The sequence below is a fragment of the Clytia hemisphaerica genome, unplaced genomic scaffold, assembly GCF_902728285.1.
Source record: "Clytia hemisphaerica strain Z4C2 unplaced genomic scaffold, Clytia hemisphaerica genome assembly, whole genome shotgun sequence".
In the NCBI taxonomy this organism is placed as follows: Eukaryota; Metazoa; Cnidaria; class Hydrozoa; order Leptothecata; family Clytiidae; genus Clytia; species Clytia hemisphaerica.
In genome coordinates, this window is record NW_027103573.1 from 1,301,807 (window position 1) to 1,320,123 (window position 18,317).

General features: G+C 37.2%; 1 protein-coding gene across 3 annotated transcripts; it reads right to left on the minus strand.

Moving 5' to 3' along the window:
- Positions 1-1,732: 1,732 nt before the first annotated feature.
- Positions 1,733-16,167, minus strand: LOC136801192 (uncharacterized). Of its 3 annotated transcripts, XM_067057828.1 has the most exons (9): positions 11,039-11,122; positions 7,719-7,851; positions 6,940-7,029; positions 6,263-6,408; positions 5,536-5,648; positions 3,915-4,069; positions 3,284-3,439; positions 2,557-2,796; positions 1,733-2,447 (listed from the first exon to the last, which is right to left on the minus strand). In XM_067057828.1, the coding sequence occupies exons 2-9, from the start codon at positions 7,810-7,812 to the stop codon at positions 2,368-2,370; spliced, it is 1,074 nt and encodes a 357-aa protein (XP_066913929.1). In that variant the 5' UTR covers positions 7,813-7,851; positions 11,039-11,122; the 3' UTR covers positions 1,733-2,367. The 3 variants fall into 3 exon arrangements, with proteins under 3 accessions (XP_066913929.1, XP_066913930.1, XP_066913931.1); XM_067057829.1 differs by lacking the exons at positions 1,733-2,447; positions 2,557-2,796; positions 3,284-3,439; ... (2 more) ...; positions 6,263-6,408; positions 6,940-7,029 and adding exons at positions 11,914-12,092; positions 12,435-12,607; positions 13,362-13,559; ... (1 more) ...; positions 15,613-15,661; positions 15,953-16,167 and having other exon boundaries at positions 7,773-7,851; positions 11,039-11,225; XM_067057830.1 differs by lacking the exons at positions 1,733-2,447; positions 2,557-2,796; positions 3,284-3,439; ... (2 more) ...; positions 6,263-6,408; positions 6,940-7,029 and adding exons at positions 11,914-12,092; positions 12,435-12,607; positions 13,362-13,559; ... (1 more) ...; positions 15,613-15,661; positions 15,884-15,946 and having other exon boundaries at positions 7,773-7,851; positions 11,039-11,225.
- Between the last annotated feature and the right edge of the window lie 2,150 nt (positions 16,168-18,317).

Consider the following 18,317-nt stretch of genomic DNA (forward strand, 5'->3'; position numbering starts at 1 on the left):
TGGAATTCCAACCAATTTTAAGGATCATACCCCTCTGGAATTCCGAATTTTTACAAATTTTTAATCATTACCCCCTTGGAATTCCGCTTATTTTTGACGGATTTTCGTCTACCCTTATGGAATTCCACTGCATTTCAAACCTTACCCCCTTGGAATTGAAATGGACCTCCTCAACAGGGGGTGCACGATTTTTTTCTGGAAAAGCCCAATGTCATTGTATTTAGTAATTTTATTTGGCCCCCTGATACCTTGATTTTGGCGAGAACTAATTTTAGCGAATTTGAAGAAATCGTAAAATATAAAAAAAATTGCTACTTTAGCGAAATAGATTTTTACTCATTAATCACTCATTTTTAGGCAAATAAGAACCAATTTACTCTGTCATTCTCCAAAATTTATTCTCACCAAAATACTGAAAGAAAAGGTGATTCAATATCATTGTTACTAGGTGTAACTTGTTAATGTTTCATTTTGATGAAAAATGTTTCAAGTGGCCCCAGACCTTCAGGCCGAGGGGAATGCTATAGATTTTAATTCTCCAGGAGGGGGGGGGGTAGTACTAGGTTTGAGAGGTGATGGGCAAGTCCAAACGAAAGTTCGAAAGTCGACCCTTTGAGAGACTGAATTTCGACATTTTTGCGACCCTTTGAGTGCCTATTTTTCCTATATATGAGGGAGTCAATTTTTGATATTTCGTAATTTTGAGACCCTTGCTAATTAATTTAGTAAATTCTAATTATTATTTATTTTTGTACCCCTTTGAGAGACTTTCGAGGGTTTAAAAAAGGAATCTATATGGCTCGCACACACGCAGCACCCAAGTACCCTCTCCCCAGGTCCACTCTACTGTTCTTTCTAATTTATTCCCAGACACTAATCAAGGAGTACTATCAAAAAATATTTATGAGAATAGTTGAAGCTGTTGAAAAAAAACATAACCCCCGTAAAAAGATATACGGCAAGCTAAAACCGCTAAATGCTTTTTATAAGCAAGTATCACCCCTTGGTCAGGCTCGTGTATGCTTAAGCTTTCAAGGCATCCAAGCATCTCAGATTCATGGCGAATTCTATCTCTTTACCCCGGGGGGGGGGTACTAGGGCAAGATGGGTTACTTTTTAACCTCCACGAGTCCCAGGTAGGGTCGCAAAAACACCAAAATAGAAAAATCAGTCCCTCGTAGGGTGCCTATTTTTGGAAAATTTGGGGAAAAAGTAGAAAATTTGAGAACATTTTGGAATTTCAGTCGCATTCAGGGTTACTTTTTTCGCAAATTTCGAGTCCCACGTAGGGTCCATTTTTCGAACCTCAGCGGAGCACCCCGTCGGTCGACAAGGGTAGTACTTACCCCCCCCCACCGGGCTCTTTACCCCCTCCACTTTGGTTGTTCCGCCGGTCCTGCTTATGTTATGGTTAAGAAATCTGCAAATCTGAGCCTTTGTACGTTTATAATTGTCATGTTATATGTTAAAGATGTACAAAAAATCAAAACGCTGCATAGTAAGGCTTCGGGCTGGTGTGACTATCGTTATATTCTTCGCCACGGCATGACGTCAGAACTGGGGTACAACAGAACACTTACTAAAGATTAATCATGTGTTTTCAGTAAACATAATCTTTTAGTGAGTTAAACCATAGCGTTTGTTTTACCCTCGAAATTATCAAATTTTATTGATTGAAAAAGATGTCACATGACTTTCCGTGGCAAAGAATAGATTTACAAAAGTGCAAAAATTTCAAGAAAGACGTTGAAAATTTTCTTTTGACATCATTCAATTGACAAAATCATTTAAACAATTATAACCTAAAAATTATAAAAAAACAAGGCACGCCGATTTCCGTTAGTTTCTTTTTCCAGCCAAATTGTACGCAGCGATGGTCCACGTGATTCGATTGATTTGCCACAGTGTTCGTTATTCTGCGGTCATGATCATTCTTCGGCAAAACTATCGGCCTTATACAAATTTGTAGATTTATTGTTGATTTACTGTCGATGCATCAGTGCAGTGCAGGCTTTATACGAATTAAACCAAACTGTTACCGGTGACGTCAAAAGTGACGTCAAAAGTGACGACAATCTGTCGATGAGTCAGTCCATCAGGCTTATCCGAGAATCCATTTAAACATTTTGTTTTTTATGAGGTGTGCTTCTTGTGCTGACAAAGCAGCTCAAACAATAAATACTTTTTTCCAAATTTGTGCACGATCAGCCGAGGAGGGGCTGACATTTTTTCTTGTATTTTGTTTAAAAGTTGTGCTTAAAACCAAATGATAGTAGATACGTTAAATGATGAAAAAAGTGGTCCATAGGAAGGACTCCTTCTCCAAAAAATAATCATCTTCCCCGTAAACAATTGATGAACGTTTTACTAATAATCAGGCGGGTTACGCCATAAGAAATACCCCACAGTTGAACCAGCCACGTTGCAGTACAAAGTAAGGGAAGACACTGAAACGAGAGGAGATAAAGAAAATTAAGTTTACAGATCATCCATTCTGCGCACTCAACGCTTTGTTCTAAAGGGATAAGGCGAATATGACCATTAAATCAGACCAACCTAAAACGTCTGTATAATCCGTTGTTTCTCGTGTTTCACTCAACTGCATGTCGTCCAGATTGGTGATAGAAACCATGTTAACGTCAGATAATTTGCTTTGATATTCAGTGAGAGTGACGTAATGTAGAAGGCCGGTTTCCACGTGATATTTGCAATGGTATTTTGCAGAATGACACAAACCGTAAAATGAATCTTCTGATGAGATGAACGCTTTCAATTCGGTGATTTTTGGCGTCAGACCTGGAAATGAAAATCAAGTTTTTTTGCTTAATTAGATTAACTTCCTGGATTTTTTTTCGTGAATCTGAATTTTGAAAAATTTCAAGTTTTGCCAATCAGGCAGAAAACCAGTCAAAAATGTCACTGATAATGCCAATAGTTCATTTTTCGCCAAAAAATTTTATAAATTTTGTATGGGGAAAATTATCAAATTATAAACAACGCATTATTTTTCACCGTTCAACTTAAAATTTTTGTATTGATTCAATTTTGAGAGATTTTTGTGTCAAGCGGTCTCACCTGACTTCGCGGAATTTATTTTCGCGAAAAAAGAGGAAAATTCGCAAAACTCAAAATCAGATTTCGCGAAAACTAATTCGAGTAAAAGGTTGAAAGGTGAACGTGAAGAAAGAAAGTTAAAAAGAAGTTAAGCTTCAGCCACTGAAAAAAAGCTGTGACAAGAAGGATCAAACAACATTCATCGTGGAGAAAAAAAAAGTTTATATACCTATCCATTTAGCGCCATCGTCCAGTGAATAAAGACAATTAGAGTTGGACCACAAATCTTTTGAAGGCGTGCAAACGAACAAAGTAGGGCCTTTTGAAGTGGAAATTTTCAGCATAGATTTCATGGAAATTTTGTCCGTTATGTCTTGTGGGAAAGCTGGAAAGAGAATGAGTTTGGTATAAACTGTGGATGAGAGTATTCTACTTAGGAAATTCATAAAATTCTTTTTCAACATTTGATTGACATACAATCAGAAACAGACGCGATATGGGTCCGATAGAAGATTGATGAAGTGTTAGGAGGAGCGTGAGCAGTCAGTTCTCACGTTCTTCAATGAAAGATACAAATCTGATAAGTTTTCGAACCACGCTTAAATAACGTTTAGGTTTTTTCGTTATTATATTATGTCATCCAACAACGAAACAACAACATCAACGAAACTTTACCGTTATTGGTAAAGAAAATAAAGCTATTCAATTGGTCCAACCTGCCGTGATGGTTGAAAAGAGTTGAATTTCAGTCATTTTTCAAGCGATTTAAGCCGAAAGAAGCGATTGCAAGGAGATGACCTTTACACGAATAAAAATATTTACTACGAATAAAATCTTTACCATGAATAAAAAATATTTACCTTGAATAAAGGAGAGAATAGAACCACAAAAAGAAGTCCCTTTTGGTGTTTGGATTGAACTGAAAACGATGTCATTGTTGGCTGTGGAAAACCCGAGACATTGATATTCGTTCTTTAACACTTCCACTGGTTCTTGCTTTGGTAAAATACCTAACCTACAATATCAAAATTATATGCAATAATAAATTATGTCAGCTACGTTTTAGCTTCCAATAGTAACGGTTTATTTTGAGAATTCAGTTCTCGAACTGCAATAAGTATATCCCACTTAGTTCTTTAGCTTTTGAAATTATTTTTAAAAGTTTCATCTTACGCCTCTTTTATGCCCTTTTCCCTTCTGTATAAGTCTACATTTCAGAAGATTCCCATCAGGATATTTTTTGGTGGTCAGGTTTCTCGAAAATCGCTTGTTTTCTAAATGTTTGAGAGCTTTACTTACAGTTCCCCGAAATGCCTCAAAATTATCCTACCAAGTTGAGTTTTTTCACCCAACACATTCTAGCCTCCCTCACCTTCCCGGGCGGGTATCTGTTGAAAACGCCAAATAATTATTCAAAGACTTTACACTTAACCCTATTCAACCTAGGCTTTTAGAGGGGCGGTTCAGAACTAGGGGGGGGGGGCTTTTCCTGTACCACCCCTTAACTTTTGATCTAGTGGGGTTTTTTTGATGAAATTTGTCACACAAGATCCTTGTCACGTAAGGTAACTTTTGACAAAAATTTTTTTTGATGACGTCACTCATCATGCCCAAAGTGAGCAAAAACCGAAAATTTCCTTTGTTCTTATAAATAGCTATTGTATTCTAACAAAGGCTTTAGAAAAAAGTTGTCTGAGTTTAAAATGCTTATTTTATCCTAAATATTCAATAAACTACGGTTTAAATGATATATTTGACATCAAAAATAAATTTGTATTAGAAAAGTGTCAATTTTTGTGACACCTTTACTGTCAGAAATGTCATCATGCTCAAGGTGTGAAAATATTTAGGTGTCAATCTTTTTTTTTATTTTGAAGCTAAATAAAAGTTAGGAATTTACAGAAAATTTCACGGCAAAAGCTCTATTATTTCATGAACTATTACCAATAGTTTGACCTCCGAACAGAAAGAGCCCCCCCCCCCCTAGTACGAATAGGGCTAAGTCATTCTACCCCCTCTTTGAATCAATTTTTTCGTATTTTCCTCAGAAAACCCAACATTTCTATTCAAAGTATTTCAGCTCTTCTCAAAATATTTCCGAAGCCGCCAATTATTCTAAATTCCGTTTTTTTCGAAACCCAATAATAAAAGTGCGAACTGCTAGCTTCGAATATATCTTTTAGTACTTCTCTTTATCGAACCTAGTCTCAAGCACAATCTATCACAGCACCTTCCATGCAGGGCTGCATGCTTGGTTATCCATTCATCCTAATCATCCTTCGTTTTAATCCACGTTATCATAAGCATCAAATTAAAAATTTAAAATATCCTATTGCTCTTAACATATTATCTATTCATACTTCTTTTTATAAACAAATGTACGGGTAAAGGGTCCTGGGACCTTTTAGTACTAATTAAATAGGCAGAAGGACAGACAGAAAGATAGACAGACAGACAGAATCCACCTGCTTGTTGACGTACCTTCTATTCAAACCAGATGGCATGTTAACGGTGTTTGTGAACATGAAGATTTTTGCATCTTCTTTATTATCCACCAATCGGAGGTTGTTGTCTGCACCGATCTTTCCAAGCCTCTAAAATGATGATATGAAAAAGAGGTCTCATTATTTTGTGATCTGCTTCAAAGTGAAGTAGAGTTAACTCTCATTAATGCGAACTTGAGCGGGGAGTTTTATTTGTTCGAACCATAGAATTATAAAGCCCGAAGCGCTAGATGTCGTGCTTTTGCTGAAAGGTATGCCCAAGTCACGTGACATTACAATAGAATTTCAGCGCTTGACCAATCAGAAGCTTCGCAGGTTTTCGAAAACAATTGCAACATTATTTTTTGCGATATTCACTTTTTTTTGCTTGGAAGAGCTTAAAGCACATCTAGCCCTTCGGGCTTTATAAATCTATGGTTCGAACTACAGAAAGATTCGAATTATAGGAATCATTTCAAGAGGGTTTCCCCTTGACGAAAACTGAAGAAGAGTTCGAATTATAGAAACATTTGAATAATAGAAGTTCGAATCAACGAAGAGTCCATTGTAGGTAAATTCCTTTCAGTTCATTTGAAAAAGTGGAATGGTGATATTGGCTGGTGCCATATGCTTGTTGACTTACACCCTGACCGAACCAAAAGCTCCCCGATTATTTCCCCGATAAGCTAAACAATAACAAATTAAAAGAGCCAACCAAAATCAACCTTTCCGGACTGTGCGTGGATGAGGAAGGGTTCATCGGGCGCCAAATAAAAAGAATCCCGACATCTTGATGAGATTTTGACGTACTCTGTCCCCGACTCAACATCAAAACATAAGCCACGATTTCTGTTCTTGATTCGTTTGGGTTCTGAAATAAGACGAAGGCAAAAGGGCACCCATAAAACAACACTGAAGAATGACAAAGCGATGAAGAATCAAGAAAGAATTATCGCTAGATTATTTATTTATGTCGTCTCTTTTCTGTGGTATCAAGTTATTTTTCACTGACCGCCTTCATCCCAGATGCTGGATTATTACCATGGTTGCTTTAGTTTTTGCTGGACACAAGCTGATAAAACTTGAACTGACTTCTGTGAGCTGCTATACTGGAGACAGCTTCTGAACAAATTCATTTATTGAACAAATTTATTTATTCAACAAAGAAAATGTTTTAAGAAGACGCATGCGCATAGCACAAATATATGCTTTTTGGTAAGAACAAAAGTGTTAATAACAAATTAAGACAGCTGTGCCGTGCTCCTCCGATTTCAGAAAATGCTACCAAAATATTGGTTTGAAGCCCGTTACTAGATCTTTGAGTGAATCAATTAAGTAAATCTTCAGAAAATGTTGAAAAAAGCCAAGAGTGTCAAAAATTTTGAAAGAAGAGAGTACATACCAATCAAGCCTTTTTTCGTTTGTTGTATCGATTGACTTTTTGTGAGATGACCACGCGATGTCTGGAATGCCACTTGTGTACACGAACCCCCTGGAAAAAGAAAAACTGATTTAAGTGAACCCCCTGGAAATAGAAAAACTGATTTAAGTGAACCCACTGGAAAAAGAAAAACTGACTTAAGTCATCCCTTTTGTGCCGGAAACGTTATTTTAACGTTCATCTAACGTTATATGGACGTTGTGAACGTTAGATAAACGTCGAAAGAACATTGTGTACCAGCTGGGGACGACCTGGAAAAGAAAAGTTAAGTCACAAGGGTGCCACCCTTATGGATCCATGTTATGCACGTTCAAACATAAGGGACCTAATTGCCACCTGTTCCAAGTTTTCGTCCTTGTTACTCAATTTTTGTCCCAGAAAATTTCAATAATCAAATATCGGGTTGAAACAATTCTTTATCCGGCAAAGTTATACCTCCAGGCCTTTTTTCGATGCAATTGCCTGTTAAATGGATAATCGACACAAGGGAATATGTGCAGCTAGCTTACAGAAGGTATCGTAATTCAAATTTACAAGTTGTTCAATTTCGGCTTTCTCGCAAGCTTCTCAAAGTCTTTCGAAAGAAAATCCATGTTTTTGAAGCAAAGCTTTATTTTTAAAGCAACAGCTAGCAAATATTTTTGTCAAACATTTTCAACTTAGAACTCTCATAAGTCAAGGCAAATTGGTAACAGCTATCCCACAATCGAAGTTCTTCCCGAAATGCAAAGCGAATATACCTTTGCAGTAATTGACATCCATAAAGCTGTGCGGCTGTGCTTGTTCATCATACATCATGTGGCCGGTTGAAGCCAAGTAAACAAACGCATTCATATCACAAGTTCTCGAGCGTGAAGAAATGACGTGCGGTATCTAAAACATACAGAATAATATTTCCTTCCAAACTAAAATCTTTCTATGTTGGGCAAAATACTGACGGAATAGCGGAATCGGGTATTGAAAATCCCCCTCCTATTTAAATGAATTTGCGTTTTATTGTTGTCCAAAGCATTTGATAAGAAGTTTGGACCACAGACCTGCAGACGCGTTAGGTGGGAAACTGTCTATACTGATCTACTTTTTTTTTCTTTTTTTTTTTTTTCTTTATTGAAACAAAGACACGTGTACACTACGAACATATATTACAAAACATTACTTAAACATAAAATATAGTCCCTCCCCCCGCTAGGAACTAACGTTATATCGCCAGAGGTACTAGACTATGTAAAAAATAAATAAATAAGTAAATAAAGAAAATAAAAAGAAAAAATCTTGGAGAAGGAAGCTACAGTTGTTAGGTAAAAGCCTAAAATAAAGCACCGCTAAACCTTCCAGTTTCGTTAAGAAATTCAACAACAGAACAAAGAATAGATTTATTTAGATTTGAAGTCAAACTTTCATCCCCATATAATAAAAGCCGACAGAAAAAAGGAGGGTTAAGTGGCGGATGAAAAATAATGCCTAGGGTCTGAAGTTTGTCGAACAAAGATTGTCTTGCATGGGAATATATAGAGCAGTGCAGAAGAAAGTGTTGAGTGTTTTCAAAAGAGTTAGTTCGGCAACCACAGAAAGGGTCTAAAGTGTCGCGGAAGCCATGTCTAAATTTATGCTCGTTGAGATGGCTGAAACCGACCCGAAGTCGATTAAGAAAGATCACTCCTTGAATGTCAGGAACATCAAAAACATGGGATTGCTTGGGTCTCAAAAATTCATAGATTGCTTTTTTGAAAGTTTTAATTGAAGGTAGATCTCGTATATTACCTCCCAGAACATTCCACTGAGATATGCAGTACGGAAAAAAGTGTTACGGAAACGTTCAGTTCGTATATTAAGAGGATAAACAGGATTTCTTGTTCTAAGGCCACCTGGTGCTGTAAGTCTTACTGGCAGGTAGTTACGTAAATACGAAGGGGCTAAATTGTTAATAATTCCATAGAAGAATGTCATTCTTCTAGCAAAGCGCCTGTCAGCAAGACTTTCAAGACCAAGTTCTGAATATAGTTTTTCTTGAGACGTTCCACGAAAACAGCCTGTTATAGCAAGGCAGGCATTATATTGAATAGATTCAAGCTTCTGCACAAAGGTAGCATTTCCTGGGCGGTCATATACGATATCACCATAATCAAGATGAGGCCTAATGAAAGATTTATAAATGGTTAGTAGAGATCTCCTAGGCACATGCTTGCGAAGTCGGTTAATAAGACCAATTCCTTTATTGGCCTTTTGTATCTTCTCATCTAGATGGCGATCAATAGAAAGTTTTGAATCTAAGATTAAACCAAGATGTTTCTGGTACTCACTGGTCGCGATATTAGAGTTATTAAAGGATATTACTGGAGCATTAGGAGGAGTGAGTCTACAGGTAAAATAGACTTCAAGAGTTGATCAATCACAAGAGAGAATAAAGAGGTATCGTCAGCAAAGATCTTGGGTTTTGACTCAAGGTTTTCTGGAAGATCATTAATATAAATTAAGAAGAACAATGGACCAAGAATCGAGCCTTGAGGTACCCCTGCATTGATTCGCTTCCACTCAGATGTTTTCCCATTCAACGCAACTCTCTGATGCCTATCGTCAAGAAAGCTGCGAATTAAGGAAAGTAACGGTCCAGTCACCCCATAAGATTTGAGTTTAAAGAGTAAGCCATCGTGCCACACCCGATCGAATACCTTTGAAATGTCTAAAAACACCCCCTGGTATCTAGAGAAGGATCTTTGTCAAACCCTGTATAAATATCATGCGTTATGGATAACAACTGAGAAATGCAGGAATCCCCCTCCCGAAAACTAGACTGACAAGGAGAAAATTAGTTGTTATTTTCAAAATATCTGTAAAGTGTATCATAAATACACTTTTCATATATTTTTCCAAACACAGGAAAAAGAGACACTGGTCTGTAGTTTTTGGCTATGCTCCTGTCTCCCTTTTTATAGACAGGAACCACGTTTCCTTTCTTCCACTGTGATGGGAAGATGCCAGAGTTGATAGAAAGATTGAATATACTAAGCAAAGGTTTTACTAGAGACTTACCACAGATTCTGACCATACGAGTAGAAATATTATCCCACCCATGGGCCTTGTTAACATTCAAAGAATTAATAATAGACTCGATTTTTTTTTTCTTCTTCAAATACAAGATTATCGAGTCTGGAGTTAGTAAGAAATTGTTCAGGTGGCAAAAACACTGCCAGTATCGATAAGTGAGCATTGGTTTGAAAAAAAAGAGTTGAAAATATCGGCCTTCTCAGAAACATCGCTTACAAGGGACGTTTCTTTCATTTCGAATAGGTGGAATTTTCGGGGTTTTACGTACGTTCAGAAACTGCTTCAGAGTAGACCAGTATTTCTTACTTCCTATGTTTGGATCATTTAAAGAGTTGCCAAGACGAGAAAAATAGTTATCCTTGGCAGTCTTGATGGCCAATCTACACCTGTCAACCATGTCAACAAGTGCCTGACCATCTAAAGGATTTCCCCATTTTCTCCAACGACGATATATCTTAGCCTTATCCAAAAGCATCTGCTTTATCTCAGGAGTCATCCATAACGCATCTTTGTCTCTGATGGTGATAGTTTTATTTGGAACAAAATTAGAAAAAATATTAAGTATATATTCAGAGAGAAGGGAAACACGATCTTCTACGTTGAGTCCCAGAAAGGAGGTTTCCCAATCAATGGCATTCAGGGCAAGCACGATTCCCCTCTCATCAGCACGAGAAAAGTCCCAAATCTATCTACTTTTTAGATAACAACTGCCCATTATAAAAAATGCGCTGCAACAGTCTGGTCTTGCAACCCCGGTGGAACTTCTTCCAACAGCAGGGATAAACATTTCTATCGAAATACCCACAGTGATAGAAATTCTATTGTTTCTAAGTCGAAAAACATCCTGCGGAGATGACTGTGTAGTGTAAATTTTATTATTTCAAATGGGGATGAAAGGAAAATGAATTTCAAAATTTTCCAGTGGGACGGGGATTCCAACAGGTCTGTGACATAGGGTTGTGCAGTATATTAGTTTGTTTTAAATAGTGTATTCAATCAAATAGCTGAACCTCACCTAGTATATGATAGCATTTTTGCTGACATCAGCTTGAACAGTATTGTAATAGAGACAATAGCCACTGGAAACTTGTCTTTCCACTCCTCGCTTGACGTCATACTGTGGAGGAAGGTATACGGTGATAGTGACGTCCGTAATGAAGCCTTCTTCCGGATACGATGCAGCTAGATAACGGATGCTTTGTCTACGTGTGGAAAAGAAAGATCTTTCAGTCATACAGAACTGCGACACAATGTTTTTATATTTTTCATAAGAACGATCTCATACAGCTCTAATTCGGTTTTCAAGGAAGTAAAAGGCTTCTTCGAATTAAAGCTTCGAATTAGAGAGAGTTTACAAGCGTGTAATTTTTCAGCTGAGAGGAAAAATATTTCAGTTCGAATTATGAAGAGATTCGAATAGTGGAGGTTCGAATTAGAGAGAGAGTTTACAAGCGTGTAAATTTTCAGTGGTTGAATACGAGAAAATAATAAGCAGGGATGTCTGCTTGGACTGATTTCGCCCCCGTAACGGTTTCCCGTTGATAACACGCAAACACGACTAAAATTTAAGACGAACAGAAAGTCGTGATACACGGAGGTCCTAATTACCCATGATTTCTTTCGACCGTGGAGTAGTCAGCTTTTTTTCGCTACCGATCACTGGAACTCGATAGGGGAGTTTTATTTGTTCGAATCATAGGAAACATTTCACGAGGGTTTCCTGTTGACGGGAACTGAATAAAAGTTTGAATAATAGAAGTTCGAATTAACGTATGGGCAAATGCAAAGGATACCCAACACTAGCTTTTAAAAAAAATAGTGAAACGGGCTTATACCACGTAAAAGGAGTGTAATGAATGTTAGAAAGACGTTGTTCAGACGTCTTCTTACCCTGGAATTTCATACGAAAGGTAATTACTGCTGGCTTCGTAAAACGTTGCATCTGACGGATGGGATGCTGTGTCTTTTTGGTAGACTTGGTGGACGACAAAATAAGCTTCTCCCATTCGATCATGTGATATTTTGACTACCTGACTAGCTGTGAATGATGATGACGGAGTTCCCACAGGCTAAACGAAAAATAGATAACGGAATAAAATTTAAGTCATAATATTTAAGAAAAGGGGGATTTCCTACAAAATTTTAAAAACTTCAAACTGAAAAACATCTAAAGATTTTATTTTTACGTAAGTGTTCCCGTTTCATATCGGACACATGTTTCTTATCAGGACAGTGTCTGTCTTTTGCTATATATGCTTATACAAGCAAACAATTATTTTCCTCTTTCTAACCAATCTTGCTCCACATCTGTGTCAATTCAATGTGAAAAAAGCTTGTGAATTAAAATTGATGAATCAGATCTCGGTCTCGGTAAAATAAACTGATAATAATAATATAACCAATATACTCACGTAATAACCAGCTTTCATGATAAATTCAGCGCCGCCAGCATATGATTCCGCATTGGATTCTCTCAACATTCGCGTCATCACTCCGTCGTACGCGTAAGAACGGGCATAAAGTGACGGCGACGTAGTCGGGGATTTATTGGAGCTGGCCATTTCAAGAGAATGGCATCGACCGTCTGTAAAAAATGAATAAATAAATTATAGCGAGAAATGCATTACTCTGTACCAGAGTGTATTCCACTTTATCGTTTCGTATACACTCTGTTCGCACTGTCTGTTTGATAAAAAAAATTCCCATACGGACCAGAATTTTATCTTCACTTCATAACGTCATTTTCTCAAGACATTTTGCGATGAATCATCAAGCGACGTCAATCTTCCACCAAAGGACGTCCGGTCAACATTTGTAAAAAGTTACAGACGGAACACAATGTTTATTCACTTCTTAGCGAAGGCTTCACTTTGAAATTTCACTTTCAAATTTGTTGATTGTTCAAAAGATATTTTCGAGGACTACGATTAAAAAACTGTCGAACGTGCTAACTGCACTGGCTCAACTTCAGTATCTTTTGAATTACTCGTAGGCTGAAAAAATGAAAAAATAAAATATTTGATAAAAGAAAAAACTCGTGACCACGCCCCTAAAAATGAAAAAAAAAAACAGATACATATTCACCCAAGGAACAAGTGTGCAAATTTCAGCCGAACCCGACCATTTTTGAAGTCTCCAGGCTGCCCTAAAATTTTTGCGACAGACAGAAACACAAATACACAGACATTCTCAGGTTCTAGCTCAACTTGAAGTTGAGAAAAATAAAAATAAAAATAAAAAGGAAAATAAAAAGGAATTTACACCCCTTAAAGGTCAGGGTTTTAATGATCAGTTCGATTGGCATAAACTCGACATTCTCAATATCCTTGTTCTCTTACCTGGCGTTGAAGTGCCGTCATTCAGTTTTGTGCTGACTAAGCAATATTGATCTATATCCATGCCGACATCTGGGAAGTTCATATTGAAGGTTTTGAGCTTGGTGAAAAATGAGAGTGGTTCCGTGAGTTTTTTCGATTCCCTGTAACTCGTAGTGCGTGAAGATCTCGGTTCACTGTATGCAACGTTCAGTGTGATGTCTGTCAAAAGAAAAAATATTTCGCATTCATTATAATGTCCTTACAAAGTTAAAATGTGAAAATAACGAACGAACGAACGAACGAACGAACGAACGAACGAACGAACGAACGAACGAACGAACGAACGAACGAACGAACGAACGAACGAACGAACGAACGAACGAACGAACGAACGAACGAACGAACGAACGAACGAACGAACGAACGAACGAACGAACGAACGAACGAACGAACGAACGAACGAACGAACGAACGAACGAACGAACGACGAACGAACGAACGAACGAACGAACGAACGAACGAACGAACGAACGAACGAACGAACGAACGAACGAAACGAACGAACGAACGAACGAACGAACGAACGAAACGAACGAACGAACGAACGAACGAACGAACGAACGAACGAACGAACGAACGAACGAACGAACGAACGAACGAACGAACGAACGAACGAACGAACGAATAGGAATGGCTACCTCCACCCCCGCAATCATACATGTACGAATATTCTTCTCCCACACATGTGTCATCAGGACATGATCTGGATCTACGGCGCCGAGTTGATTGACGGAAACTGTTGCTATAGCAACCGCTATCCCAAGATCCCCATAAGGACCATTGTGATGGAGTCGAAGCTAAAAACAAAAGAATTGCAATCAGATCAATTCTTTAAAAAAGATTCATGCATTTTTCCACCAGTTACAAAGAGCATGTCTAAAATGCAGACACCACATACTTTAATGGGAGTAATTTTCGCGGGAATTAAATTTCGCGGATTCAGTTGTCATCCGCGAAAATAAGTCCCAAAGTTCTTATCCGTAAAATTTCTTTAAAATTAAATTCCAAAAAATGTCAAAAGACCGCTTTTAACATGTTTACCGCCATCAAAGAAGCGCTAATAATTCGTATTTCACAACCAGTCAGTATGCATAGTTTGGCAGTAATAGCATAAATTGCACAAAATCTCACAGAGTCATCCGCGAAATTAAGTCATGGCGAAATCTTAAAATTTCGCGGATGAGCTCTAAATTTAATCTCCGGGAAAATTAATCCCATCAAAGTATGCATATAATAATTCATAAAAAGCATGAAAATTAAATCAGCGAAAAACATTACAAATCAAAGTTAAAAGATAAATGTTGACGGATTCGCGACAACTTACTTTCAACATGCGCGACAACTTACTTTTGACATGTGCGACAACTTACTTTCAACATGCGCGACAACTTACTTTCGACATGCGCGACAACTTACTTTCGACATGCACGACAACTTTTCGACTGCTTCGACATTACTTTCGACATGCACGACAACTTACTTTACTTTGACACATGCGCGACAACTTACTTTCGACATGCACGACAACTTACTTTCGACATGCGCGACAACTTACTTTTACTTTCGACATGCGCGACAACTTACTTTCAACATGCGCGACAACTTACTTTCGACATGCGCGACAACTTACTTTCGACATGCACGACAACTTACTTTCGACATGCACGACAACTTACTTACTTTCGACATGCGCGACAACTTACTTTCGACATCACGACATTACTTTCGACATGCGACAACACTTACTTTCGACAACTTACTTTCGCATGCGCGGACAACTTACTTTCGACATGCGCGACAACTTACTTTCGACATGCGCGACAACTTACTTTCGACATGCACGACAACTTACTTTCGACATGCGCGACAACTTACTTTCGACATGCACGACAACTTACTTTCGACATGCGCGACAACTTAACTTACTTTCGACATGCACGACAACTTACTTTCGACATGCCGACAACTTACTTTTCGACATGCACGACGCGACAACTTACTTTCGACATGCGCGACAAACCTTACTGCGCGACACACAACACACAACTTACTTTCGACATGCGCGACAACTTACTTTCAACATGCGCGACAACTTACTTTCGACATGCGCGACAACTTACTTTCGACATGCACGACAACTTACTTTCGACATGCGCGACAACTTACTTTCAACATGCGCGACAACTTACTTTCGACATGCGCGACAACTTACTTTCGACATGTGTAGTAATGATGAAGAAAAATGACAACGGTAGAATAATCTGAAAATAGAAAGGGAAGAGGATATCAATCGTTGTAAAGATAACTTTGAGTTGATGAACATTTTTGATATATTCTATGATAATACATGAGCGACAAAAAGTCTAATAACACTTAAGACTTTCAAAAGTTAAAAGAACGGTCCAAAAATATACAATGCTAAAAACGAGTAATTAACCAAAATTCTTGATATATTTTGACCGATAATGTAGAAAGAAAAATACCTGAGCAAAATCCATGATATCACACGACAAATAAAAAATTTAAAAAGTAAGAAGAACTCAAAAGTTCACCACTGACAAAGGTTTTGACACGAAAAAATGTGTGTGTTTTTTGAATAGCAAATATCTGATTATGGTTTCATCGGTAAATTGAGAATAATTTTCCATCACCTGTCGTCGATTCATTAAAAAAAGATTTTCGTTTCACGGTATTCAATACTCAGACATTGATCATCAACAATCAAGTTGGTTAATTTAAGTCATTTATTTTTTCTTCCACATGGTAACTCCATGGATCCTCCATGAACTTCAAAAAACCATTGATTACAAAAAGTTGAGAAGTACTCAAGATTTGGTCATTGCTCAATAACCAATTTTTTTTTTTGAACAATAAACCCTAAAGTTTTGACAATAAGGAACGATTTGGTCATTCGTTGAAACCCCTTCGAGATATGGTTTTGACTTATGAAATTTTTAATTCAAGACTCTACTATTCAATACTTTCAAAAGACTTTGATTTTTCGTAGGTTTATTTTTAGAATGACTGACATTGAATTGATTTTGAAAAAAATCATTAACCCTATTCAAACTAAGCTTTTATGGGCGGTTCAAAACTAGGGGGAGCTGTTCGTGTACCACCCCTTAACTTTTGATCTAGTGGGTCTTTTAGTATGAAATTTGGCAACTTTTGACAAAAAATATTTTTGATGACGTCACTCATCATGCCTAAAGTGAGTAAAAACTGAAAATTTCCGTTGTTCTTTTGAAAGCTTTAGAAAAAAGTTGCCTAAGTTTAAAATGCTTATTAAAGATTCAATAAATTACGGTTTCAACAATATATTTGACATTAAAAATAAATTTGTATTGAAAATGTGTGCCAATTTTTGTGACACCTTACTGTCAGAAATGTCCATCATGCTCAAGGTGTGAAAATCCTTAGGTGTCAAATTTTTTTAATTTTGAATCTAAATAAAAGTTAAGAATTTACAGAAAATTTCATGCCAAAAACTCTATTATTTCAGGGGTTATTAACATTAGTTTCATCCCGAACAGAAACATCCCCCCTCTAATGCGAATAGGGTTAAGGAAGAATGTTGGGAAAGTCTGGTATTTGACACGTTTTTTATAAGAACAAACTATATAAGAACATAAGGCCTCGATGGCTAAAATATTAAGAACAAGTTAAGAACATTTTAAGGCTTTGTGGACTCTAAAACAGCTAATTTCTTAGGAAGAATGTACAAAAATAGTCGCAAAATATAGTAAAAATAAGAACATGTTAAGGACATTTTTAGGCTTAAAACTTAAAAAGTTAAGAACATCCGAAGGCTTCAAAAATTTTGGATGTTCTTATAGAAAAACGTGTATAAACACTAAAAAGCCTTTTCAAAAAATGCACGCTAGATTATACGATCAGGAGAGAGGAAAATACACGTTTTTTTTATAAAAATATCCAAAAATTTTGAAGCATTCGGATGTTCTTAGTTTTAAGCCTAAAAATGTTCTTTATGTGTTCTTATTTTCACTATTTTTGGGGTCCAATAACGGATTCGTGCTCCTGATACTACCTGGAGTTTTGTAGAGGTCTGCGATTCAGACTACAGAATATTGTTTGCTCTATGATTATTGTTTAAAGTTTAATTCTATGGTTTCTTCCTCTTATGAAGAAATTGATTTAGATTAGACCAATATTTCTTTGATCCTCAGAGGGAATTGTAATTTTTCTTTGCATCCCTGACCACCCTTCTACATCTAGATTGACATTGGGAAAGGAGTTCAAGATCTTCATTACTTCTCCCATTTTTAGCGTGGCGTTCACAGATTCTAGGTTTGTCAAAAAGAGCTCTCAATGTCTTAGCTTCTTTTCTTCCTAATTGTTATAATTTTGTACTCGATTTCTAAACGAAGGCATGTGCCGCCAAAATCACAATCAGACCCTTATAGAGCGGCTCTTGAGCAGTGAAAAGGTACTCTTACAGTGCATTTTACCGAACGATTCTGACCTTTACAGTGTAGTTTGATTATTTATTACTTATTTTGTCGAAGCCACCTCAAAATGAGCCAGAGATGTCGCGACACAATGTTCAAAACAAATCAAAATGGGTGCGAGTCAAAACTATAAAGATACATCAGATTTTAATTGTCACATTTGCAATTCACTAGTCCCCAAACACACTCTTACAATGTATCCAAATAAAAAAAGACCCTTGTAGTGCGCTCTATCAAAGGTAACCCTTACAGTGCATTTCGAGGGTCCCAAAAAACCTACCCTTAAGGGTGGCACATGTCGTGGGCCGGGCCGGACACGTGGAGAAGGCGCAGTTTCAGAAACAAAATGAAAATAACAACCCGGGAATTTAAAAGTCATGATCGGTGGCCACACGAATTATTGATCAAAAGTTAAATTGTGTTAAAAGTTATAATTTAATGTTTAATA

What these genes read in the sequence shown, in the direction of transcription:
- LOC136801192 (XM_067057828.1), bottom strand. Translation starts at nt 7,812, where the DNA reads ATGAATGCGTTTGTTTACTTGGCTTCAACCGGCCACATGATGTATGAT. An exon ending in AACGAAAAAAGGCTTGATTG is followed by an intron (nt 6,409 to 6,939) that starts GTATGTACTCTC and finishes GTCTTATTTCAG; the next exon opens with AACCCAAACGAATCAAGAAC. An exon ending in GGATTATACAGACGTTTTAG is followed by an intron (nt 2,448 to 2,556) that starts GTTGGTCTGATT and finishes CTCTCGTTTCAG; the next exon opens with TGTCTTCCCTTACTTTGTAC.